General features: G+C 42.6%; 1 protein-coding gene across 6 annotated transcripts in view; it reads left to right on the top strand.

Annotated features, from left to right (window-relative positions):
- The window catches only part of LOC111932915 (FRAS1-related extracellular matrix protein 1-like), an 85,314-nt gene that overhangs the window by 46,894 nt on the left and 10,613 nt on the right, over nucleotides 1-27,807 (top strand). For 3 of the 6 annotated variants that reach the window (XR_015273699.1, XR_015273697.1, XR_015273698.1), the window contains 2 exons: nucleotides 6,380-6,467; nucleotides 14,206-15,523. Coding sequence is in view for 3 of the 6 variants with exons in the window: in XM_086841687.1 (XP_086697813.1) it covers nucleotides 6,380-6,467; nucleotides 14,206-14,398; nucleotides 18,714-18,759 (327 nt within the window). In the remaining 3 variants the exon portion in view is untranslated. Of the gene's footprint in view, nucleotides 1-6,379; nucleotides 6,468-14,205; nucleotides 15,524-18,713; nucleotides 19,437-27,807 lie in introns of those variants that run through there. The other 3 variants (XM_086841685.1, XM_086841686.1, XM_086841687.1) reach the window with 2 other exon arrangements.

Raw genomic sequence — 27,807 nt, 5'->3', positions numbered from 1 at the left:
TTCTTAACCTTTCTGTGCCTGAGAGTTTGTACCTCAAAAGTGGAGATAAAGCAAGGTCTGTTTGATAGGCAAAGGCAAACTACAACGGAAATCCTGAGTTCAGATATGGGCAGGTAATGTCCTGCTATGTGCCCTTTCCTAATTGCCTATAGAAATCTGCTTGGTGAGGATTTAATCATGTTTGGGAGGAGGTAGTTTAGCAAGGGATGCATTAGGTGGTGGTTTCCACACCACCCTTCTCACCTCAGTCCCTAAACCCTGGGTCATCCAACCCCCCAGACCCCAGCACTCTGACTGAGCTCATCAGTCAGGATGTGCCCCTCCTGCAGAGGGTGACATAAAAAATCCTCCCTGCCAGGGCCCCAAGGCAGTAGTAGATGGTCAGGTGGTACTTCAAGGAGAGCTTGGTTGAACAAAAATTGTGGAGCAGATTCTCTACTTCTCTCAACATCAGAAGAGACTTATCAGCCTCCAGCGGTGAATCCTGTTTGGCTGTAAGTGGCCATCACTTTATCTTGTAATCCTTCATTCATCTTATTTATTTTTAGCTTTCCAGTTCTCTTTCCAGAGGGAGCACTTGTATGCACTCACGAACTCTGCTATTGGGGAAAAAATAGGATTTGAATCAAATTTATTGCTGTTAATTCCTTTCATAGACATCATGAATCAGAAGGGGCAGCTTGAGGTGGTGAAATGCCTGTTCATCCACAGCCTTTGACACCACTGATCAGGGAAGGGGGCCAGCAGTGGAGCTGGTCCCTGGTAGGATTTAGGGGCTAGGAATGTGGGAAAGCAAAGGGGACAGTTGGAAAAATCTCTGGACAATTTTGTTGTTCCTTACAGCTTTCCTGAGCATGTCCCCCAGTCTGCTTCCTGCAGAGATGAACTAAGCAGAATATCCCTCCTTGAAAATAAAATGAATAAACAAGACAATAGAATGAATTAAGACATTTTCAGCTGACGCCTGGTTTGGGGTGATGTTTGTGTCCTTCAAAACCTGTGGTGCCAATTGCTGCAGCCCCACTGGCTTGGGAGGATAACCCTGGTTTTAAGGACACTCTCTGCAGAATGAAATGTATTTTAAGCAGAAAACAAGTGGCCAGATTATGGTCCCCCAGTGCAAACACAACAACAGACTTTCTTCAGCCTCTTTTTCTATATATACCAGGGCTGTGAAGTAAAGTGGAAAACGCTGAGTCTGCTGAAAACTGTTCAGATTCTTGTGGGTGCTTTGGAGGAGCTGGTATACAATTTTGAGGCTGTTCTTTCTGCTGGCAAATTAACAGCTTAGAAAAATTACAGCGGGGGGAGGGAAAAAAGAAAAAAAAAAGGAAATTCTATTAATGAAACAGAACAATGAAAATCAAAGCTAAAGATGGAAGGAACTGAGTGGGCCCCATCTAGTTCATTGCCTGCTAGGCTGGATTTCTGCCTATAGTAATTTATGCCATAGCCTTGGAAGTGAAAACAGATTTCATTTACTACTGAACAGTACTACTCTGTGTAGAGAGAGTTCGTGGCCTCGCAGCGTTTCTGAGAAGGTATTGTGGGATCATTGCTCTCACTTTGCAGATGGGCCTGGTAATGCTGCTTGAATTCTTAAATTTAGGCCCTGGTAAGGGAGAATCTGAATTAGGACTCAAATGTCCAAGGACTGTCCCTTGTGTCTTGCTCTCACATGGCCTGGCCACTGTAGGAAGTGAGATCCTTGAGGTCCCAGTTAGCACCACTGTTCATGTGTGCAAGGCTCTGCATCAGGATCATCCCTTGCTCCAGGGATTTATTGCTCAAGGCTTTGACGGAAGAGTTGGACATAAGATGTTCCTCCAACTTTAAATGCACCTTAAAGGAGAAAAGTACTCTGAAACTCTTGGCTTGCTTTCCTTTTTCACTAGTCTGGTACCAGGCAAAGCCCAAAAACACCTTCTGTCCTTCCAACAAACATCAAGACAGAGGATGGTGAGTCCCTGCCTGCCCACATCGCCAACACTGCCACAGGCACAACCTTCCTCAGAGGAGTTTGGCAGTAAAAATGCACATGTTCTGTTGAAAAAAAAAAAAAAAGAAAAAAAAAAAAAGAAGGAAGAAAACAGGTAAAATTAGCATTTGGAGAAAAGTTCCTATGGAAAAAAGCTATATGTTTCCCGAGAGCCAAATGAAAAAAAAATCCCAACCCTCAAACCCAAGCTTGCAGAGTCTGCTGTAATTTATGATTTACCATATGAATCTAACTATAGAACTTCATTTAAAAATTTTATAAAGATTGTAAATCTACAGTGAAATGTTCTAGGGACAATCTGCTGGCAGAAACCCACTCTCCAGACTGACCTGTGGGGGAACCAGCTTGTCAAGGGCTTGATCCGGAGCCCGCTGAAGACAATGGAAATGCTCTCATTGACGTCAGTGGCCTTTAGATCAAAAAGCCCCCAAAGCTCAGCATGGAAAAATGAGTCCTAGGGAGAAGCAAACTGCTCTAATCAATAGATGTTGCTGGATGAAGGTCTTTAACAATAGTTTAATGGGCCATGATGAGCTCCTCTGGACACTTTTATTTGGTATTGTATGTATCTTATAATCTTTCTCCTGAAACTTTTAATGGAATTTATCTCACTGGAGAATTTGGGAGAACATCTGCTGCAAATGATGGGTAAAGACATAAGCTGTTGTGGGTGGGGTGAGCCTCAGGAGGTTCACAGTTTGGGTTTGGCTTCTGCTTCAGATTCTTATCTGAACTGTACAGATCTCCTGTGGCTGCAAAAATTGGACTGGAAATCACAAGAGTACGAGCCTTCTTGTGAGATTTCCAGCACTTTTCTTATGGTTTTGACTGAACACCAGATGTGGAAAAAATATTTAACAAAACTGGATGCAGTTTTTTTTCATGTCTGGTTCTAAAAAGAGATGAAGGTTCAGGAATCTAATTTTATCCTTTCCAGTTTCACTCCTTAGTAAGATTCTGTTCTAGTTTTTAAAAAAATAAATGCATTTTAAACCCAGAATATAGCTATTGCAACCAGTCCCCAAAGAATCATTCAAGTAGATGAAACTCCAAACATTACATTGATTATGAATTAAAACCTTATGCCTTTGGCAAGTGGAGTGCAAAGAGCGACCAGGGTGAATGGTGACCATTAGGAAACATCCACTAATGTTCTTTCCTTTCAAAGATTATTTTAATTTGCTTTGCATGCAAGCCTATTTGCATTTTTGACCCGTTCCTGCCTGCTTCCACCATAAAACCAAGATTTTAGGCTTTGGCTAGCACAGATATTTTTTGAGAATACTTGAGCAATTCTGCTTGCCGTGTGGAAATTTTAAATTTTAATCCAGAATTCAAAATCTTCTGTAAACCTAATAGATTTTGCAGGCTGCCTGCGTTACTTTTTGGTTGTAACACCAGTTCTGGGATGCCGAGTCACTAATCAATGGCATGTTCTTCTAATCCAGATGTTCCATATGTTTTTGTGGACAATTCACAGCTGGAAAGGAGGGTCATATTAGCTGGTATGGAGGATTTATTAGCTGGTTTGCTCTAGTTGTAATGCCTACTGACATTTGCATTTAAACTGGTGGTCTCATCAGAGAGGGGCACAAAAGGTTTGTTTGAAACCAAATAGTGAAGGTAGGTTAGGGGAGTTCTTAAGTCGCAGGAAGATTTCACAGCATGTTTGGAAAGTAGAAAATGGCCTGAAGTGAAGTGAATGGCCTGTCTTGAAGGATTTTAATCACTAGCATTGGGAGTAAAGCTGAGAAACAGAGAGTCAAACAAATCAAGTGAGGAAAACAAGTTTAAAAGTGACACTGACCTCACTCAGATATTTTATCACTTATGATTGACTCTGAAATTTTTGGTCTCAGTTCAGAACAGAAAGTTTGTCCCTGTGGGGTATATAAAGGCCAGGCCAAATGGAACTGAGCTGGCAGTTCTTTCAAACTCCTCATTTGGTGTGTAATCTCACATCCAAATCAAACAGGGCAGATGAAAAAGTGGAGTATTATGTCATTAGAATCTGTGGAACAGTGAGCTGTAGCTCCGGCGCCTGAGGAGACTGTCTAGAACTCACCATGTCTTGTCATTTCACTGCATTTTTGGCAATATTGGGAAGTTTTCTCCAAAGATCTAGAGCCAAGCTGCCTGTGAAATTTCACTGTCATTTTACAAGCAGCAAATAAACCAATTAATAATGGGAAGAAGCAGCCCCAAAGCATGGACATCAACACTGGAAAAAGATGGGGGAAAAACCCCCAGGGTTTATGCTTAATTTTATTAATCTTGTGGGAAGGAGGGGCTCTGGTGATGTCTCAGAGATTTTCTAGATATCTCTGTGGGCCTGGGGAAGGAGTGGTTTGGGAAGTGAGATGTGCCAAGGCCTGTCAGTGCCTCTGCTCCTGATGGAGATGGCACTCCCGGTGCTGTTGATAACACAGGGAAAGGTTTTGTGCTGGGAGAAGCAGCTTTCTCAGGAGCTGGTTTCTGTGTGTGCATGGGGAGGTAAAATCATTCAGCTTCTTCCTAGTGGTCTAAGAAATGTCCACAAGATGGGCCCTTCAAGAAAAATCCTGGGTTTTGAAATGCAGCTTGGGAGAGTGCTAAAAACGGCTGCAGAAAAGGGTAAAGAGCTCTCCTACTGCTCTCCCCAGGCTTTGCTCCCAGGGCTGTACCTCCAGCCCATGTGGAAATAGTTACCTCCAAATAACACATCCTGCGGGACTATTTCTGGTCATTTCACAGAAGCCTTATTAAAAAATAGAGAGTTTATTAACCTGAGATTCAGGGACTCGGCTTCATGATGGAGGCTGTAAACTCTCAGCCTATGGCTCAGTTTTACAGGGATGATTTGAGGGCTGGAAAAGGAAATCTTGTGGAGAGAGGCTTAAGGCTCTCCATTTGGTGAACTTAACAAAAAAAGCAGATCAGGCAGTGCCCTGACTCTGGGCAGTAAATGCTTTTGGAGGAAAAAATACCACGTACAAAAGGGCTTTATAGTCTAATGGGGGAAAAACATAACGAGATGCAATGGCTGGAAATGTAAGACAGGCAAAATTGAGAGATTGGGAAGGGAGAGGGGGCAGACTGTTGAAGGGGGCAGGGGATTTGTCATCCTTTTGCATCTTGAAATCAGAACTGGAGGCCAGCCCAGATGACTGGTGAAACATATAGTAGTAGGCTCAATTAGCGAGTGAATGTGTGAAATTATTTTCTTGGGGATTTATATTGAGCGTTAAACTAGATGATCTGAATTGTCCCTTTCAGCCTTAAAAATGGAGGAAAGATGCCAGAAAAGGAGCTAAATACCCAAATTCTACCAAATTGCAATAGCTGAAGCCTCTGGGCCCCTTTGGGAGTGGCATAAGTGAAAGGAGAAGGACTGGGTGTGTGGAGGGACAGACAGAATGAGGGATGCCATCACATGCTTCCAGCATAAACCCAGTTGTAGCTGCTTTTCCTTCTTGGGCCCCCCCCAGCACACTTTTCTTTTTTATGTATTTTATTTTTGAAACTAAAAATACATCCTCAGAGGCATTAGTCACTCTGCCCACATATTAATAAATTGCATAATGATGCCACCAAGCATCCAAAAACCTTTCAAACTGTTATATATTATTTCTTTCAATAATATTCTAAAAGGCCAGTGAGGCTTAATGGAGCCACATGGTATTGCATTTAATCCAGAAATCTGGAACTGTCTAAAATCTCATATATAAATTAAGATAATATACAATATGTTTTTTCATTTAATTTGGTTCTCCCCATTTGAGTAAGCTATAACTCTGTAAGGCTGTGTCTTTTGCAAGAGATTTTTGTCTACCAAATCGTAGATTTGTAACGTTGCTCTTGCTTTTAATTGCCTGGGGCTGTTCCCCATAATAACTCAGCCAGTCCTTTGCCAGCTCAAGGAAAGTTTAATGGAACTACAGTTTAATTGGGCAAAGTTTAGAAGCTATGCAAGTTGCAAAGTTTCCTGGGACTTTTCCTTACAGCCTTTCCTGCACGTTGGCGTTGCTGCAAGGAATGTCACTGCCATCCATGGAGACCTCGGCAGAGCATTGGGCACTGATTTGCAGGTGGCTCCTCCTTGGCTCTCCTTGGACTCAGCTGGGTGTCTGGCATTTACACACAGGAATTTTTAGGACATCAGGAGGCGCTGAGTAAAAAAAAACCCAATCCAAATATTTCCTATGCTGGAAAAACGTAAGGGCTTTATTTTGATCTGGGGTTTGGGTATGAGGCTCGCTTTCATTTCACCTCTGGACAGGTCCACCTCTCCTGTACAGTGTCTGCAGGAGGTTTTCACATATTCTGTCAAGCCATGGTAGATTTCACAGGCTATAAGATAAGAGGTCACTAAATGTTGCCTTTTCCTCCTTTCTTTTCAAGCTCCCTTCATGCCTTTGGAAGCTCTGGCTATCACTGCACCAGGTGGAACAAGACTGTGGACAGAAATTATCTAAGGACCACAATTCAGGTATCTTCTTTTGCTTCTTATAATCTGCAAACCCAGTAACCTCAAAAATTGCTGGTTTTCAAGCTAAAGTGCTTCACGAGATGGAGGGAGAAAAATGTATATCCTTGGGTCTGTTCTGCTCTGCAGTTTGACATCCTGGAGGAGAAGAAAACCAGGTGTGGAAACAAAGTGAGTGAGATGATTTTTTGCGGGGTCAATGGAGTAGATGCAACAGAGGTGTTGAAATGTGGGGCATGCCTTTTGTTTGAGGGAATGCATAGGAGAATTAAACACATTCTGGAAAGCAAGAGGCCTGTGCACTATGAGGGAACAACTCTGAATCATATGGACCCAGGTTTTTGTTGATCATGTGAATAAAACCTCTTTCAGGATTTAATACCTCTGCTCATCATTTCTGGTGGTTTGGGTTTTTTCAGGTGGCTTTTAATTTTCCTTGGCTTTGTCAGGACTAGACCTGACTTTGAGCTGGAATATTCTCAAGGTTGTAATCTGATTTTGACAAATTTTTGGTATGAGCAGTGTGTACAGAGGCCCCGTGCTTTCCCCATGTCTACAGGATTTGTCCAGTTTTGGGAAGCTGTGCGATAGATGCCTTTAAATTCCCAACCCTCGGTTTCTTTCCCTCCCTTCCCAATGCCCTGCTCACCAGAAGTGCAATCCACATCTTTCTTGTCACTTAACTGATTATGTACAAAGCTGCTTGGCTCCAGTGTCCCAGTTCTTCTCCAACCTGGGCTCTGCATTGCTGCTGCTGCTGCTGCATAGATCAAGCTGCACTTGTAATAAACATCTCGAGGTGCTTTAGTGAACTCCAGATTTGTTAAACTAATAGTTTCCCCCCTAGAAATGTCTGGGTGATAAAACCAGATGTGTGTTGGTCTCACAGACTCCATCATGGGGGGCAGGTTGGATCACAGCAGGATCCACCACATGGGAGGGAGGAAGATTATCCATGAAACTCCAGAAGCAGAAGCTGTGCAGAGATAAACAGGAGTGAGCCTGAGCCCTTGAGACCACCACAGCCCCATCACCTCTGCACAGGAGGCACTGAGCTATATTACACCTTCCCCACCACCTCTGTTCCCTCCTGGGTCTTTCAGGACCCACAGGGAAAGGCCAGGTTTGCTCCTGGGGCACTGCTCCAGCCCTTGTAAACCATTATTGTAGGGGTCAAGTGAAAACTGACTCATTTTTGAGCAGGAGAACAAGGTCATTTTCTTGTAGCCCAGTAATTCCCTCATTTTTTATTTGTGTTGTTATAAACCAACTTCTCTGAGGTGCTGGGACTTTGCCTATATTGCATCCCTGTTCCCATCCGGTTCCAACAATAAAACCCTTGCCTTTTTTGATCTCTGGCTTTCATGCTTGCTGACACACTCTGGAAAATTTAAGAAGGGCGCAAGGAATGGGTTAGTCACACTTGTTAATATTTATCCCATTGCAGAAAGAGCAGGGCTGACCTCAGAGCTTGGGCTTTGGAGAATAGTTATGAGAATGATTCCACCCAGCTGAAACAAAATCTGCATGCAAAGCTCGTTTGGTGCCTGGAAAGAGCTAGAAGGAAATAAAGGTCTTAAATGATATATTTCCGCAGTTAACGTTTTGTCCTGTTTACAGAATCTCACCAGAATACTGGGGGTTTTGTTTTGTTCATATGTTTTTCATAAGGATAAATATCCATGCAGTTTAAACATTTTCATTAGATTCAGACAAGAAGGAGGATGTGGGATTGTTTTTTTCTGTAATTGTTAATTTCTCTTTTTTTTTTTTAAACGTTTTTTTCTTAAAACACTCTTCAACTCTTCAAAAATAGAATCTCAGGTAAATCAAAGGGATGGGGAAAGTAATTCTCTTTAATTATTCTTAGAACAATTTTGAGTAATGTAGGTTATATTAAAAAAATATACAAGCAAGATATTTTGGCTGGGAAGTATGTGTAATGTATGAACAGCAGGAAAAAAAAAGCAAAGCCTTCCTTTCTAAATAGAAAATCTTTGAAAGTAACAGGGGGAAACTGATGGGAAGGGCTGAAGTCCATATATTCCCACCTCCTCCGCCTTGTGCTCTCTTAAAGGTGAGCTGCAAAATGCAAAAGAGAAATGTGTTAAATTCAGATGACTCGCTCGGGTGTCAGGAAGTGGCTCGAACAACCACACGAAGTTAACTAACACATTCCCTTTTTTTTGTTCATCCCCTCCCTCCCCTGCTCTTCTCGTGAAATCTGTTTTTTTGCTGCTGTGGTTTCTGCCTCCAGGCAGGAGCGCAGCCACTTGTCCACCCGAGCGGCACCCTGAGACCCCCCCATGGCTTGCAGGGAGCCAAGAATTTCTGGGAGGATCTTCCAGAAAGTAAGAAAGGAGGAGAATTTTAGAAAATGTATTCCCAATCTAAACAGCCTGGCTGCAGGAGAAAGGAGATAATCTCTGGGGGATGGCATGTTGAGCTTGTGTTGCTTCGCTGCTCATCTTTAGTCTGGTCAATACATCTTGTTACATCCACCTGCTCTGTTCTAAGTCTTCTTCAGCAACATGGTTCATGCCATCCCTGGGGTTGAGTATCCTGGTCTCAGGAACCCAAAATGTGAGTAATGCTGTGTCTGTCAATGACTGCCTTCAGTCAAGGCATGGAGAGAAGCAGTCGGATGTGGGAAAAGGCTTTTGGATCTGCAAGTGGCAGGATTTGGTTTGCAGTTTGATGTGTGTGATGGGAATAAGTCTCATTTAGAAGACTTTGAAATTGGTTCAGGTGGCCAGAAGGAAGTTGGAAAGGCAAGACCCCCTGATCCATCAGAAACAGTGCCACTGCCCTTCACAATGACTCCCATCTGATGGACCAAGAGCCCTGCAGAGCCTCACAAAAAGGCGCAGACACGTGGCTGTTTCTCATTAGCTTCCACTTTTCCCTCTGGAAATGCTTCCCATGCATTTCACCCACAGCTTGGCAGTAGGTGTGCTAAGGAGAAGGTTTAAATCCAAATGGAAGGGGTTATCTGATTTACAGTAAGTAGATTTTTCATTTCAAATGGCAACACACAGAGCCCTGCACATTACCTTGCATCAATATAATACACATGCACACATGCCATGCATTTATGCCTAGGATATAAAAATAATAAATTATTGCAATGCTGTGTGTCTGCATAGAGCTAATTCATGTAGTACAGCATGTTTATCAAAGGACACTCCTTAATTGCATACTAGTATTTTTTAATTAGTCATTAAGTTGTAAGACTGTTTTGCTGCTGATTTATGTTCTCCTTATTTATAATGTGAGTGGCTTCTGGAGCAATACCTGATTTTAGTTTTCTATTCTTTAACAATACACAAGATTTCAAAATTGGGTTGTTTTGGGGGGAGGTTTGTTTTAAGAATAAACCACATTATACATCTGAGACTATTTAACCAAGGAAAGCCAAAATAGTTTATGAAAACAATGGTTGTTCTCCCTCTCTTAGGGATACTTTTGTACTGTTTTCCCCTCTAAAAAATTTATCAGAGCTGTTCATTCTCTGTTACAGCCAGAGGAAAAAACTGTGGATTTGGAAACACCTCTATACTTTAATGTCTGGAAGAGAAGTTGGTAAATTGAAATAAAAAGAGAAAATTAATATGAATTCGCGTTTCTCCTTTGGGAGAAAGATTAAATGAATTTGAGAAGGAGGTTCTGCTCCTACTTAGTGTTGAACTTGATGAAGTCGCCCAGCTGATCACAGCTCAGTGGAGGAGGCGCAGCATTTGATAAAACCACAGCAAAGGGAATTCAAGCAGCAATCCCCTTGCAAGGAGAGGGGTTATTAATGCTGAGGATCACTGCTCCTTCAGGGGTTTAGCTTTATTTTTTCTTTCTGGTGTAAGCAGTTGTCAGCAATGGAGAGAAGTTAATACAATGGCGTGGGGGCTCCAGGCCAAATCCATCTATCTTCAGGCACTTGTGGAGTGTTTAGGATGTGTCTCCTGTGCCCTCCTTCATCAGGAACAGCAGTGGTCCATGGCTCACCAGTGTATGATCTCAGTTCACCCTCAGAGTCACTGGTTGGTGACACCAGAATGCCCTGGCCACAGGACACAGTGGCAAGCCCTGGGCTGATGTGCCCAAAGTTCTGCACACTACAATGTCTGTGGTACCTTCAGTCCCATAAACCTGCTACCCGGCATCATAAAGTCATAAAATCCCAGAGAACCTGCATTTTCCTCAGCTCCTTTCTTTTTCTAGGTGAAATAACTATTTCTCCTTCCAATCCTGCTCTGTCAGCCCACTGGAAAGACAGTGATCTCGTACTGCACCATCTTCCCCAAACCTGTGAGGTGATAGCTGGTTGTTGCAGGAGATGAGAAAGGAAACTTATTTAGTCAAGGGTTTTTATATCAAATGTTGATGCCAAAATATGTTCCTGCACATAGCAGCAGTAGCAGAACTGGTGCAGTAAGGGTCAAGGCAGCTGTTTAAGTTGCTGCATTATCCTGCATCCCTCCCAAAAACCTGCCTTCCTCTAAAAGTCCTCCTCTGAGATGGCCACGCCAACAACAAGGTGTTGTGGCCACTGTGTTGCCAGTAGCCCTATTTTTCATTGCCATTACCTTTTTTGTTCTGCAGGGTTGATTTCTCTGGGTTTATTTATTCCTCTATTAATGCAGCACAGCCATGCCATTGTTTTCCTTTGGCAGGAGGCACTGCATGGCAGGACTCATGTCTGCAACGCATAACAGAGCACCTCCAAAATGTCCATTCCTGTGACAGCCAGGGTCCTCCTCTTTGCAGCCTTCCCCTCCATCACAATTAACCTCCCCAGGATTACCAGTTATGGGAAGTTTTAAAACTTTTCAGAAGGCAGTGGCTTCGTTTAGGCAGCAAAGCTGTGTATTGAAATATGAATTAGTAGCGAGTGTATCGGCAGGATAGACCATCTGCTGTGCTCAGCACCCGGGTTTGAAGCTGGTTGGCTGGCAGGACAGCATGTGTTTACAGAAAACCCTAACAGTTGTAAAGGAGCCATTTAGGTTTATCGTGTCAATTCCTGTACAACTCCACGCGGAGAGATTCCTTTCACAAACTCACATAAAAAAGACAGATAGACTAGTTTTGACCTCTCTCGAAACATTTGACGGTTGAGCTTGTTGCAAGGATAAAATATCTAGAAGAGGGGAAAAAAAAATCTTGTCATTTCCCCCTCTTAAGCATTAGACTTCTTGAATGCAACATCCATTCATAGCTTAGTTCTTGCATTGTAATTTAACTGCCTTTTATTTTCCTTCTGAGATACAAACGCAGGAGCTTTACATGATTTTCATACTACATTATGCAAGACATTGTGAAAAAGCTGCCCAGAGTAATGGCTCCATTTCAACATGATGCATATGCCAAGATACAGGGATCATTTATTTTTCTTAAAAAATTAAATGAGTGTGGGATTAAAAATGTTATGTTTTGCCTATATGAGCAATATTCCTCTATCAGCCATTCCAAACATATTGCCTCTTTGTAGCTCCTCTGTAATACAAATTGTCCAAGGGAAGGCACATGGTAGCACACCAAAGGGGTTTATGCTGCTGCACAAAAGTCCTTTCCAGGGACTTGAAAAGCACAAATATTCCAAGGACAGGACAGAACAAAACCACACTGGCCTTGGGGACCGAGTTGTTTTCCCATACTTGGAGGAATTATTAAGTAAACAATCTCTTTGGTGAATGTGCTGAATCCATTGCTTAGCAGACACCCATGTTGTACATATAATTGGTGTGTGGATGGATGCAGAGAGAAAAGGGAATGTTCTCCTACATCCTTAACCAAGCCCTGTATCATGGTGTCCCATGTGTGACTCTGCCTGACTGTTGGACTGAGAAGATAAAATAAGAAACAGCCACATTTGACGCATCTCTCAGATAACTCCTTCCAATGTGCAAAAGAAAAAAAGAGAAGTATCTTAATACATAGGTCTTAAGACTTCAATCATTTTTTTTTTTCCCAGTGCTCAATTCTTTTAATGGAACAATCCATGAAGCAAGATGAAAGATGGCAAGATGAGAGATGGCAGGATGGGGGAGAAAGCTTGCTCTTGCAAACATACCCACCTGTTTTTAAGATCCCTCATAGGATGCTTTAGGAAAGGGGATCCAAAGCTGCATAAAAACTGAGTGTAGCTAATATCTTATATAGGAACACATTATGTTGGTAGTTTGTGAAGGGTCATATGGCTTATATGAAGTAGTAAGGCTTGGGTAAGGACAGGAGAATGGTGGGATGAAGAGAAATGGCCTGTTTATATGCCAGGTACTGTACTCTTACGAATTCTTTCTCTAAATTATGCCCTAGGTCTTTATAAATGAAATATCAATGTATTACTATTACTGTGTATTATTATGGTTAGAATCACAGAGGTTTAGGTAACTTTCCCTTACAATCGTGTGCATCTGTGTATATATATTATATGTGTGTACATGTATATATTTGTTTTTTGGTGTTTTTATATATGTAAATTCAAAGTTCCTTTAACCTGACCAACAGCTCAGGTTCATGTGAGTCAGGATTTGGTGCTCAGTAGTGGAGGACCAGAACAGGACGGATCAGGGCTGTCAGAGTCCTTCTCCAGGAAAGCAGCAGATTAATACAAAAATGTAAACACAGGCTCTCTCCTAGGGATTGCACTCTGTGTTTAGGGACATGAGGGAGGGGAGGGCATCTCCATCTGGGTCACACAAGGTCATTGCAGAGGAGTTAAGTGCCCAGGACTAGATTTGGAGATTGGTGCAGCACCTGCCATACCCCTCAGACCAGGGGGATGCTGTGGAAAAGTCCTGTCCCCTCTAAAAGCAGCATCTAATGCAAGTTGGAGAGCAGAGCCCCAGAAAGTCATCAGGAAAGAGTTTGGTGACCCAGGTGTTGGAGCCACCTCTCTGCTCTCAGGTGCCCACCTTGGCCATTTGCATTAAGACACTTTCAGCCAGACCACAACCACTTTCTGGCCCTGGAAATCTTCTAGAAAAGAGCTGTTTTTGGGAAGGTAAGTCACTGATTCAGTTTGCCAAGCTGTCATGGTGGAGTCATCTGTAATGGAGCCTAAGGCTGAATCCTATTTTTACATTTGCAAATGTTACAATCCAAAATTTCATTTTCGTATTTAAACCGTGTGCCTTCAGTTTCCTGTTCTGATTTTGTTTGTGATTCATTTTTCAGTCCATGGACCTGTGGACTAAAAATGCAGTGACTTTGGGTGTTGTGTTTCTATGTGTCATTATTTTATTATTATCATCATTTCATCATCACTATTATTATTATCACCTATTTTGTGGGGATTCTTCTTATCTGCTCATTTCCCTTGGAGGGTGGAATGCAGTTCAAAGAAAAGCATAAGGCTGCTTATGAGAGCAGCATTTTTCAGGCTTTTCCTGAGCATCCCTCCCCTTTGCCTGTGGATGAGATTGGGCGCTTCCCGCGCGGAGCAGAGCAGTGCAGCCACACCACATCATCCCACCGCCTATTTTCAGGCTGTGTGCTGTGCCCTCCTGGGTCAAAGCGAAAATGGGAGAGGATGGCAAGCCAAAGCGTGGGGAAGATGACTCACTGGATTATTTTCTGCATTTCAAATATAACCTTTGAATTCTTGCCAATGTATCGATACAGTCAGGCATCGAGCCTCATGTATTTATATTTATTTATGCTATGTAATTCCTCAGTCAATACACTTACCTATTTTTTTTATATTTTGTTTATTTGTTTTTTTCATGTATTTTCTTAAAAACAGGCACTGAAGGAGCAAAACTGCAACCCACCCAATGTAATTCCTGTAAACTCCATGTGCCAAGGTTTCCAACAAGCACCATCTCTGGTAACCACAATCATTCCCATGCCAGGCCTTACAGAAACTGGTCAGAATGGTTTTGGAGAACTGGACAGCCCCTAATCTTTCTGAGGAAGGAAAAGGCAGCTCAGCTGAGGTATGTTTTTACACCCAATGGAGTTATATTTGCTCCTCTGTCTTGTATACAGAAGCTGGTCTGCAAAACCCAGCCCTGCTCAGTTCTGCATGTCCCACTTTCTGTTTTGGGAGGGGAGAAGGGAATGAGCTGAGGTGTGGGGGAGCTGACTTGAGGCCATGATTATTGGGGAAGATGTGAACACAGAGCCTGTAGAGAAAAACAAGCTTGATATCCCAACAGAAAACTTCACCATCAAGCACTTGGTCTCTGGGATCATTTTATTCTCAGAAAGTGGAGCATAAATACAGAGATAATTATGACCAGAACTCACAGCAATAACCTGTTCATGGGAAAACTCTAGTCCTAGTTTAGAAGAGCTGTAATCTTACCCTGACATCTGAAATTTGTTGCTTTATTAAGATTACATTCTTGACTGCAAAAAAAACCAAAATAAGTTAGTTTGATAAGTTTATTGTCCTTTGTCAGGATGGTAGTATTTTTTTCTGCTTTGAAAATAGATGTTCCTGTTTGACTGGTTGTATATTTTTCCTTTCTTTTAGCTTTTCATTACTGTTCCTTTTAATCATTTAATGAGGAGTGTTCAGGCTCCTGATGATTTAAAATTATGACTCACAGAGACACTGGCAATATCTTTGCTGGAGAAACATTGATCCTCTAACTTTAAGACTTTAAATTCAAACCACATGTTTTTGCCACTAACTCCAAAAACAACCCCAGGAGTTGTGTGACTGTCACTGGAATATAAACCAATGCCATTCTGCAAACAAAAGCTGCAGTATTTAAATTGTGATTACGGTCAGAAAAGTGACTATTTTAATCATTGCTCTGCTTTACCCGGGAGATCTGCTCCCTCTGCACATTCCAAATATCTCTGCAGATTTTTATAGACTGAAAGGAGATTTTACTGCCTTCCACCCCTCTTAGCCCTACAGAGGCTGGCCAAGGCAGGCGAGTGAGCCAGATTTGTTCCAGACTCACACATCCGCGGAGTGTGAGCTGAATTCCCGCGGCAGGACCTGTCGAGCTGGTGATGTGCCCGCCAGGACGCGCGGCCACACTTTTGTGCTCCCAGGGAGCTCACGGGGTGCAGAGCAGTAAGAGGGGGAAGAACAAAACACAAAACCAAAACCACAGGGGTTTTCCTATAAACTGGTTTGGTTTGAAAAGGGAAAAAAATCCCTGAAGGGCCTCTTGCGGTGGAATGGCTTTTTTGAGTGCAGCTACCTGGATAGACACTGCTCCAAGGGCAGGGGCTCTGAGTAAAGGAAAAAATAAATTTCTAAAAGTATTAAATATAGAACAGGGAAATCGAAAATAAGAGGATGCAAATGTCTCAAGGGGATTTTCTTTTCTTTCTGGCTTTGAGGAGCTAATTCAGTTCCTTTAATGTTTTCCTTATGTGGACACTTTCTTACAGCATTCTGAGTGCTGAGCTGCATCCTCTTTGGTCTCCTACAAACCCAATCACTGCCTCCCCCAACCCTCAAGTCCCATTTTGTGTCTCTTCGACTTCAAGAATCGAATCCCATTTAGAATGTGGCTGCTTTAACTCTCTATCTTCATTTACGAAATGCAATATATGTATTTTATATCTGTGAAAATCCACTATTACAGTATTGGGAATGTTCCTCTGATACACATGAATTCAAAATAAATGTTGTTAGGAGAATATCTAATTTATTTTAGATGGTTTTATTAGGTGTCTCTTAACAAATCCCAGAGTATGTAAATGAAATATAACTATACGTACATATTCATCAGTCTGTTCTTGGAATTAAATATGAGCGCTGTGACATTTGGTTTTAAGGAATGACTAATTAACATGTGTGCAGGATGTTCTCATCTTCCTGCTTTGGAGTCCCGGAGTCAGGGAAAAGCAGACAAAGCGTATTTCCACTCTTTCTATCATAGTTTGCAAAGCAGAAAGCTGCTCATGACAGCCAAGAACTTCTCAGGCGTTTCTGTACCTGTTGGGTGCTGACACGGGGCCCCTTCTTGAGCATTTGGTGTTGTTAAATGTCATCTCATCTGCTCTGGGGCCAGGAGTGCATTAAAAAAATCAGCTTTGCAGCCGACCTGGCTTTTAATAATCACACCAACAAGTCACAGAGCACAATAAAGAGCAGGACAACTTCTGGACTACAGCCAGTGTGCTGTTGATTTACCTCCACAACAGGATGCTGTGGAAAACTGGTCTGAGCCCTAGGATGCTTCCCATCCCCACCGTCCCAGAGATGCTCTCTAGGAAAACCTGGGGTGGATCCTGTAGGGATATTTGGGGTTGGATGCTTCAATGCCATGCTTGGGAACACCAGGCTTTACTGCACTGCTGGTAAAAACCCAGAGAAACACCCACATTAGTTTTCAGCGAGGTTGGCTTGAGTCGCTTTTGTGCAAGAGCAAAGTGTGTGCAGGGCATACACTTTTTGCAGCAGAAAAAAATAAGTAAAAAAAAAAAGGAAACACACTGTAATTTCTTTCTGAGGGTGCTGGGGGAGGGCGGGCACACCACACTGCCCCGTCTGAGCACCCTGGATAAGTTGACCAGAACAAATCTCAGCAGGAACACACAAACCTCTATTATACCTTTTAAAAAGCTCCCCATTGAATGCAGCTGGGCAGATGGGAAGGGCCCTTTTATTTCCTTTTTTCTTTCTCCGCCTGAGTTCGTTCTCTCCCTTTGGGGGAGCCAGGTTCAAAGACATGCCAAATGCATCAAAACCTTCCCAATAACGTCCCTTTCACCTCCCGGCAGAGCCGGGATGGGACTGGAGCGTGCTGGGAGCGCTGGGTCCAATGCTGACTTTCAGGACTGTGTGTGGTAAATCATGTGCACATTTCCCAAAACAATGCCCTGAATTGGACGTCTAATTCCCTGGAAATTAAATCTCTCAGCTGGTCAGGGAAAACAGGAGCCAAAGAGATTAAATGGTGCAGTAGGGAGAATCTTTGAGGGCTGATGGGGGTGTTCTTTAGGGTTTGTTGGGGTATTTTTTTTTAATAGCAGAGGGGTAACAAAGTAGTGGTTTGGCGTTGCTTGTACTATTTTAATTTGAGCCATGAATTCCCCTCTTCCTCTCCCAATAATCGCCATGAAAAGCTACCTCTTTATGCTCATTACCCAACAGGTGAGTTCTGTCCCAGCAAGCACAACCCCATTTCAGGATGCAGAACTAATTTCTGAGTCCTTGGTGTGAGTGCAGAGGGATGCTGCAGATGCAGACCCCATTCCCATGGCCCCAGGCATTCCACATCCTGCACAGGTCCCTGCTAGATCCTGCAGCTCCCAGCATCTGGTGCTGCACTGCCCACCACAGCCTTTGCCAGTCCTGGATTATTTATCCTGGTGCAAACTCGGCTGGGACTGGAATTGTTTGGGTGTCAGAAAGGCCAGAAATGGGGCTGAGATGTTCCCGTTGATATTGTGTTGCTGGTGTGTTAAATTTGAGCAGGTCCAGCCGCGGATGCTCCGGTGCAGCACAGCAAGTGGCTGGATGCTGGATAAAAGCACAGTCCCTGCTCCTCAGGAAGCGATCTTTCCCCGCAGGGCTGCTTTTGAACTGCTACAAGTCAAAACTTAACGGGCCTCACAGTGGCAATTTTTTTTTTCCTTAAAAAAAAAAAAAAAAAAGCTGTTTCCTATGTATTTTTACTGACAAAAGCCTGACGCTTCCTTTATATGCTTTATTTTCTTTCTCCTCTGAAACGATCGCTAGACAAAAGCAGTTTTGCTGCTGGTTAATCAAGAGAGTGATGTGGCCCTGCATTTTAATCCTAAACCAATTAGCAGGATTTGACATCATGCCATTAGACTGCTTGAAACAAAAATCAAGGACAGCGTAATGCAGCTAGAAAAGAACAATAACCATCAGCACTGCCCTGTCAAAGGGGAAGGAAGAAATTTGGCTGCGTCTGTAATTTCCAAGCAATCCCCCTTCTCTCAAACCTGAGCATTCAAATGAGGGAGCTAAATAATAATGAGAGGGGGAAATGTTGAATCTCTAATCACATTACCCTAAAAACTGCACCGGTTTTAAAAGCAGAAATCGCTGCTCTTGCTCCTGAGCCGGCACAAATTGGTTGCATTTTCAAGCCCTGAGCTGTGGTTTATGATTTCTGTCGCAGGCACTCCGTGCTTTGCAGGTTGCACGGCGCCTCAGATGCAGATGCACAGCGAGAGACCCCGCGGGGTGCAAACGCGCCAGCATCCCCAAGAAACTTCCTGGACATGGAAATGTTTGCTTTGTCCAAATCACCCTAAGATAATTAATGAAAAAAAGCACCTTTTAGCAATTGTACTTTTTGCTGGCAGGAATGCACCTTGCGGCTGGTCCCGCAGTGGCAGCGGCACAACCTGAGCCGATGGCCGGGACTGGAGCTGGCCTGGCAGACGTTGGCCAGGCCACGGCTGCTGCCCGTGGGCACAAACAAACCTGGCGAAGATACAGGGTGAGAACAAAACTGCAGGCAGGCCCCGGGGTGCAGTATTGAAGGGATGAATGCCTAAAGCACATCGGGGACTCCGCGCCTTGCTGTGCGCTCGGGGCTGGCAGCGGAGAGCGGAGCAGGAGCGAAACCCAGCGTCTCGTAAAGCAGCATATGGATAGAGCACAAATGGATGGGGTTTTATGTCCTCTGCAATATTTTCATTGATATTTATTTTGATTTAATTTGGCTAATGTGCAGGGAGAAATGAAAGCGTGCCATACTCCTCAACATCTGATGAGGAGATGAATACTTTTTAAAATTAGTATTCCCTCAGAGGCATCGATCTATAAGCTCTGCCCGGCAACTGTGCTGGAAAATCGTGAATTACTCCATGTAAATCACAGGATGACCCTTGGAGCAGCAGATTGTTGTTTTAATGTTGATTTTTTTCTGTTAGTATTACAGTTTCTACTCTTTCTGCTTCAGCCTTTTTGTCCATAACTTTAATTTTCTTTTTAATGAAAGTGGAGTTTTCCACAGTCTCAAACCACTTCACAGAGAGGGTTTTAAAATATATATTAATAAATTATCATGAGATTTGTTATAAAAGGGTGAAAGATAGCAATTGTCCTTATCACTGTTTTGAGGGAGGAGACGCTGAAGTGGAGCCAGGAGCGATGGTCACAAATTGTAGCTTGAGGTTGGAAACCAGGGTGCAAAATATCTGCCAAAGACTTCCAGGGCGAAGTTGGGCAAGTGACATAAATCTTCCTCTCTCATAGCTCCCATCTGCAATATGGGACAAAAAGAGCCCATTTCCTCCACAGGGATCTGTGTATAAATGCCTTAAAACTGGCAAGGGGTGGCAGCGATGGCAGGACCATGTGCAGGCTGGAGAGGGACAAAAAAATAACTCCCCAAAGAGGTTACTGGCAAATAAATCCTCTGCTGTCCCGCCAATGCAGCTCTCCCAGAGCTTTGTGGCTCTGAATTTTGAGGGAATAAATTTGTAAGAGGAGGTTAGGGAGGGTAAGGTGAGCAGAGGCCGGGGGGGTACCCAAAGCATCACCCCAAACCCTCCCTTTGCCTCACCAAGGCGTCCCCAGGGCTGCCTCCTGCTGCACCACCGGGATTTTAATGTCCCGCTTCCCTCGCCTGTTAATAAAGGAACAAAAAGTGCTTTTGCCTCCTCAAGGGTGTTGTGAGACAAAGTTGGTAAGTGCTGAAAAGAAACCCAAACCCGAGGAGAAAGCTGGCTTTGTTGCCTTCGGACACAGACCACTGCAGACCTTGCTCGAATTTTGCTGTAACATCTCTTGAATGAAAACGTGTTCCAAAAAAACCCATCAAACACGTCCTGGCTGGAAACGGCTGCCAGGGGACTGAAAGGAACTGCAGATTATAGATCCTCGGGGCTCTTGTGGCAACAAAATGTTTGTCCCGTGGATTTGAGCTGGATCCAATGAATCCAAAAAGTGCTGGGAGTGATTATTTAAACCATCCTGTAGGAATAAAGGGAAAAAAAAACCCCAACAGGATAAATAAACCAAAAAAAAAGCAAAACAAGAAACAATAGCAAGAAAACAGCTTTATATTAAAATAATAATCATAATAATCATAATAATAATGGGACATTGGACAGGGAAAAAAGATTCAGAAGGTCAAAGGCTAAAACTCCACCTGAATTTTAAACTGAATTGGAAAGAAAAGAAAATTAAATTCAATTCATTAAACCTTGTAAACTGAGCTTAAAAAAAAGTTTCCAAGGACAACAGGAGCACCAAACTGAATTTTCAGAGTCAGAGAGGGCACCTTGAAGTACCAGGCAAAGAGGAAAAGGATTGTATAAAAGATTACTGATTCTGTATTCCTTCTACCCTGTATCTCACTGAGCTATATAAAAGTAAAAACCGTATTTGCATATTTCAGACTGGTGAATATCATGATAAATGTTTTGTGTTCATGGACTGCTCAGGAAAATATTTTTTTAATGGAAATAACTTTTTAAAAAGTCATTCTAAACTAGATTAAATCTAACACTGAAAAAAAATAATCTCTAGAGCAAGACTAGGACAAAATTATCACAAAATGGAGCAGAATAAGGATTGTACCCACAGTCTGGCATAACTGGAGCATTAATTACTGGAAAAGGCTTATAGAAATAGTTAAAGAAATGGCATCTCTAACAAAATGGTAGTTTTCTGCTGTATTCCAGGCAAGAAAATATATGAGCCAACATCTGAAATGCGATGCAGAGAAAATATTGCAATTGTTTGGTTGGTGTCAGGTGCACATAATATTTATAAAAACAGAAGTTTAATTCTTATTTTAAAAAACAACAAAAAAAATCATTTGTCTCACTGATGTCTTTGGTTTCTCTTGCCTAATTTCTAGATTCAGAAAGAAAATTCTCTTTTAATTATTTTACTATATTTTATTTTCAGCTACAAAGTCAGCCTCCTTGGGTTTGCATTAATTTGATGTGCATCCATCTTAATTGAAGCTGATCCATTTCAGCCTTGGCAGCACATTGATAATAAACAGGAACCAAACACCATTTGGCAAATTCCAATGTACCAGCAAAACCAAGGAGAAAGCAGAAAACCTGGGGCCATCTCCTGGAATCAGTTCCTGGGCTGCAGCTCTGTCTTTGTATATATATGAGTTTATTTTATTGTTTATAGCCAAGCAGTTATCATCATAATTGTATTTGTAATTTCCAAGGTACATTATCATACTAATAGATGATGAGCATTCAACAGTCACAAAAAATATTAATTTAAAAATTCTCCTTTCCTAGCAGGTATAATGTTCTCTAACTCCCATTATGGAAATTGGTTAAATCATGAGAATATTTCCTTTATAGTTTCAGCTCTTCAGAAAGCCTTTGATATCCTAAGCCAAAGCAACTACCCATCAGAAACAGAAAGGTACTTTGGTCCCCCATGCCAACTTCTTACTTATGTCTGCCATTTCATTTCCCCTGTAATATGGGGGTAAATCTTAGCCAACATCTTCATTTTCATTCATTAATGAAATCATGGAAATATCCCACTTTTCACTTAGCTGTCTCCCAGGCACTTTGGAGGTGTCTGTCACTATGGTATGTGTATATATGTATTAAGATAGAGAGCCCTCTGCCAAAAATGACCAGTCAGTGAAGTTTCTCAATATAAAAAAGGTCAAAGCACTACAGGACTCTATTATTATCATCACTTAAAACTCCATGAAGCATTAAAATCATGAGTGTGGGAAATCTGGAAAACACAGCTTGATATCACTGTGGCTGTCGATGGGTTCTGTGCTCCCACTCTGCCCCACGCTTAGTCGTGCTTCTCACCCAAACTTTCTTTTTTTTCCTGAAATAAAAGGTCACTTTGTACCATGCTAGAAGATGCTCTGCTCATCCACTGTTCTGCTGTCCTTCTCTGCTTTAATCAGCATAGGTAAACTGCATCCCAAAATAATTTGAAAGGCAAGAAAAACAAGCACACGCAAAAAATTACCATAGCTTCTACGTTCTTGAAGAGGGGGGAAAAAATGTCCTGAAAAGCTCTCTTTATTAATATGAGATGGCAAATATTTTTTGCTGTTTATTAAATCACATGAAAGGTTAATTATGGTTAGCGACTGTGGGTAGAAAACAATTCTTGGAAGATGCTTTTGTAACAACAGGTTGGCAGTATGCAGAAGCCATCTGCTTCCTGCAAATGTTAAGGTACAATCTCAAACTTGTGAGGTTAAAAATTACAGATTGCAGAGTAGTTTGGTAGAAGGAAAATCCATGTTGTGTTGATGTAAAGTTGCTCAGTCTCCTTGACACACAGCCTGGAAGGAATGCCAAGTTCCCTAAAGGACGATGTTTGGCTGGAGAGGACCCTCACTCGGGGTATTCTGTGCTCACACTGGCTGTCTACACAGCTAATTAAGTCATTTTTGTGCTGTGATTCATCTTTTTTAATATAAGAATTGGTTTCAAATCCTGACCTGTAAATAGGAGTGGATTGTGGCTGTAATATTCTGCTTTCAAGTGGGGAATTCATCTCTTTCCATGAAGGAAATAGATAAAATCGTTATCAAGGAGATGCACTCCTGAAACTTGTTGCTTCAATCCACAATGTGTGTACTTCACCATGGCTGCAAACTCCTCATGGGCAGCGCTATTGGTAAGAAAAGAGTTGTCACCCCCATTTTATACATAGTGGTCTGGGCAAAAAGACAGAGATTTGTCTGTGAGGACACAGGGAGGTTGTGGCTAATGGAACGAAACCCAGATTTTTTATATCTCAGTGAAGGGCCTTAACCATAAAACCATTCTTCCTGTCTGTGGGTCAGCTACAGTGACTTCAGCATTTAGGCTGGGCATTCAGACATGTTCATCCTTTTCCAAGGATCAGATTTAATTCTGCTGGATTTTCCACTTCTGGAAAATGTCACCCACCTTATCCTTTCCCTCTACAGATAACGTTGCCCAAATTTACCTGTTCTCCACCAAGGAAAGACAGATTGAACCACCTCTAAGAGAAGGGATTAGGAACAGCCCCCTTCACTTTTCAGCCAAATAGGAACAAACTGTTTTGGTTTTTTTCAGACACTCTGACCTGATGGCATGCAACCTTCAGCCCCTTTGCTGTTCCCCTAATTTACAATCTCTCCCCACACTCGTCTCTAGGAACCAGCTGGCTGCAGTGTAAAATGACTCATTTAGGAAAAATTTCTTCTCTGAAAGGGTGGTCAGGCTTTGGAACAGGCTGCCCAGGAAAGTAGTGGAATCACTACCCCTGGAAGTGTTCAAAAGGCATGAGGATGTGGTACTTGGGGACATGGTTTGGTGACAAACACAGTTGAACTTGATGATCTCAGAGGTCATTACCAATCTAAAGGACTGATTTCCAAGCACAGCCAGCAAAGAGACACTGAGTTGTTTACTCAGCAATAAAATAATCTGGGGGCTTGTTTCCTATTACTTCACCCTAAACAATTCTGTCAAGGCTATGAATGTCTGCAGGGGTTTCTTCTCCAACACTGCCTTGTTTTTGAAAAGAAACTTTCTAGCTAGATGACATTTTTTTAAAGCATCCTGCAAAGTGGTTTTATTTCCTTCTTTTGGGCTGGAGCTGGTGATCCACTCCATCAGCACCTCCTGCCAGGAAGGACATCCTGCCATTAAAATCCCTCTGGATGGAAGAGAGAGGGTCAGACCTGACCCATGGCTCTGATGCAGAACTCCCAGTCATTCATCCCAGCCTTGCTCCCCAGTGCTGGCAGCATCCCTCACCAGGACTGTTAGCAGCAGGACCTGCCCTGCATCCCCTTCTGCTGCCAGCCCTGCTGCTGCCTCATTGCCTGAGAAACCCTGAGCTCAGGGCTGCTTGTGAAATGCAGGTGATGAGATCTTCTCCTTCTGGGCTGAAGCACTGGTGGGGAAGAAGGAACCAACTCTATTCATCTCCTTGACATTTTGTTGACAGACCTGGACCTTTCCTTCTCTTCTTTTTGATCTGATCTCTTCCATGAAACTGAAGATCATTTTGGGTAATACCAGTAACATTTTCATCAGGCTTCCTGGAGTGCCCTGCAGGAGTTGGCTGCATGTTAGGGACTGAAACACACAGAAATTAGGGATGAGATGTTTCAATTCCACCAAAGGGATTTGGATGCCCAGCATCCATTAAAATGAATAACAATTCCTGTCCTACCCTAAATGGCCAGAGCCCAAATTGCTCCATGAGATGGAAACCATCTTGGTTAATGCATGGACACTTAAGCCCTCAGCATCTGACTTCACTTATATTTTATTTCCAGCAAACTTGGTTGATGATGTCCAATGAAGCACTTGCACACCATTGCCCTCTCCCCAGCAGCTCATCAGGCCATCACTTGCCAGCTCCACTATCAGGGGAAGGTGATGAAGGTACCTAATTTGTTTGCAAGTTGGAGAATGATGTAAAAGGTTTCTCATCCATCATGATAAAGGCTTTCAAAAAAACCCCCAGACAAATGTTCCTTCCTCTCGTTTCGCCCGCTCTCCGTGAGGACATTTGAAACAGAGGGAAAGTTCAGCGTAGCCATATGTACAGAGGGGATGCACACAAATCACAGCTGCTGCTAATTGGATCCAGAGATCTAATTTTTCCCTCATGGTGGCACCCTGTGCTGCTCCTGCCTCCCCTGACCTGCCAAGGGGCTCAGCCACTCAGAGCATCAGGTCGCTCACTAAGCAGAGCAGGCATTCGGGGCCTTGCCCAACTTGAGGGGAAGATGAAGACATAAAATAACATATAATAATATAAAATAACATCAAATAATATAAAATAACTCCAGGTGCTTGCTCAGAGGCTGAGACCTCATCCAGAAAGCATTCTTACACCAAAGCATTGGGAAACACCGCTAAAATTGCTAGAAATAGGATGTTTCCCACATCCCCTTCCTGTTCTTAGTACAGAGCAACAGTGCCTGTCTGTGTTAGGGGCTATTTTAACCCTTAGGGTCTTTTTTAACCCTTTTTAGGACCATTATCACCCCATCCAACTCCACATGTGAGCCCAACCATGAACTCTGGACTTGGATGCTCCCAAGTTACATGGAGCAGTCCTGAAGAAGTGGGGAGGAAATACCCAAAGTTTGTTCTCAGATCTACTTTAGTCCTGGAAAAGTCTCTGAGTCTTCTTTTATTATGCAAACCTCCTCAGCCAATCCTGATTTTAATAAAGTTGATTAATGATTGCGCTGTGGACAAGGACAGTTATTCCCTGACTTATGCTATGCCGTTTATGGAAGCTGTATCCTTAAATGAATTACCGAAGGGATCATTAAATTTTGACTTAAATTGGACATAGTAAGCTCATTTAAAAAAATAAAAAGCTTAGCAAGTTATATATAAACTAGAGGAAAAATGAATCTCCTCAAGCTGTCTCCCATCTCCTTCTCAAGCAGGAACCTAAAGGGCAGATTTGCAAAGGAAAGTTTAAATTTGCAGGGCAAATCTTCATGAGGGCACTTTGAAGCCGCATTTGTGCAAGTCCTAATTGAATTATGGGCTAAAAATTTGGAACTTTATCCTCATTCAGTTTAACAGGTCCCCAGATTTAGGGTTGGCAGAAGAAATATTGTTACCCTGGAGAAAGAAGGTGAAAACTGCCACCCTCTCCCTGTGTGGTGCCAAAGGGGGTTGGTAGGGAGTGTTCCCATGCCCTGCACTGTGGCAGCTGGGGGGACAGAGACCCAGAGAAGAGGCACACAGTTTTTTAATGGGATTACCTTTAAAAATCACATTAAAAAAAATAATAAAAATTGATGGCTTTAGGATTTGAGTACTTCTTCACTGAGTGTTTTTAGAGGGAGGATGGAGATGCTGGACATGGAATTTTTGTTTTCTGTTTTGCATGCATTTAAAAAGAGTTCCATTTTTGTTGATTTGGTTTGCCTTGTATAAAACTGCTAACATTAATCCTTGATGCTGAGAATAATCACAGGAATGACCACGGGACCTTGTGAGGGTGGTCACAGACTGGGAAACATTGTCCAGAAGAGCTGTGGCTGCCTCTGGATCCCTGGAAGTGTCCAAGGTCAGGTTGGATGGGGTGTGGAGAAGCCTGGGATAGTGGAAGGTGGCCCTGCCCATGGCAGGGGGTGGAACTGGACAAGATTTAAGGTCCCCTCCAACCCAAATAATTTTATGGATATTCATTCATTGAATAAAAGGGACTTCACCTTTGCCTATGGATACATTTCCAATATAGGGGGGAAGACTATAAGCAAAAATAAGGTGATAAAGTAGGGGGGTTAAGTAACAATATTCAGACCCTTCTTAACTACCAGACTGGAAACCCCAGTCACACTTATTCATCCTACCTTCCAAATCCAAATCACACCATCCTGTGGGAAGGGGTGAGCTCAGAGGGTAAAGGGGTTACAACTACCTGCTCCCCATTTCCCATGACTCTCTGTGTTTTAATTAAAAATCTTAATTAATTAATTTTTCAATTTGTGTCAAAATTCCCTTCAGTGGGATGATCAATGATGGACATATCTCTTGGGAAATGGAACCAGAGAAAGGAAAATACCTTTAAAAATTATTCTTATGTAGCAAACTCTAAAAGTCTGCAGTTTACTGCCCCTTCGTGCTGACTTGCTTGGTCATAGAAGGATTAAGTTTCTGCTCTAATCCAGGAGATTTTAAAGCATATAGTAATGTTAAAAATAGGGAAAAAAAAATAGAAAAAAAAAAAAGGGGGGGGGGGGGGAACTGGGCTATGCTTCAGATATTTAAATACATAAATACATATTTAAATTTATAAATGCAGAACCAGTATATGCTCTCCCCACCCTGGCAAAAAAAAAAAAAAAAAATGGAAAATAATGTACAATTTCAACACTTCCCTGCTTTTTACTTTCTGGCAGAGGGCTCAGTATGCAGGGGGTTGAGTCCTTTCTCTGTAAGCAGAACTGCTTTTCCTCTGGATGGAAATTTCTATTCCATCGCCATCTCGTGGTTCCCTGCAAAAACTGCTGGCTCTGCAGAACGTCTCCTCGCCTTGCTGGTGCTGAACTGCACGAAGGCATCTTTTAAAATGCAACATCCACTGGACATGAGACACACAGAGAACTAAAATTAATATTGTGTAGCTGGGCCTGCAATGGAGGAGTTGGGAGGGGGAAATGGGGGATTTCAGTCCCAACACTCAGGAATTCACGTGGCTTTAAGCAGACACTCACTACCCTGTGCTACACGGAGATCATTGCCCAGTGGATCTGGGGTTTTTTTGGAAGTGTGGGAAGGATCCTGATCTATGAGAAGGACCAGGAGGAAACTCTCCTCCAAATGAGGAAAGACACAAAAGCTGTAATTTAGAGTGGAATATCTGGCGTACTTATAGAAAGTTTGGTTTGGAAGGGACTTTTCAGAGATCATCTAGTCCAACCCCCTTGCAGTGAACAGGGACATTTTTAACTAGACCTGGCTGCTGGGGTATCTT

The sequence above is a fragment of the Cyanistes caeruleus genome, chromosome 9 (genome assembly GCF_971803275.1).
Source record: "Cyanistes caeruleus chromosome 9, bCyaCae1.hap1.1, whole genome shotgun sequence".
In the NCBI taxonomy this organism is placed as follows: Eukaryota; Metazoa; Chordata; class Aves; order Passeriformes; family Paridae; genus Cyanistes; species Cyanistes caeruleus.
Note: the sequence above shows the minus strand (reverse complement) of the source record. Positions and strands in the feature narration are given on the sequence as shown.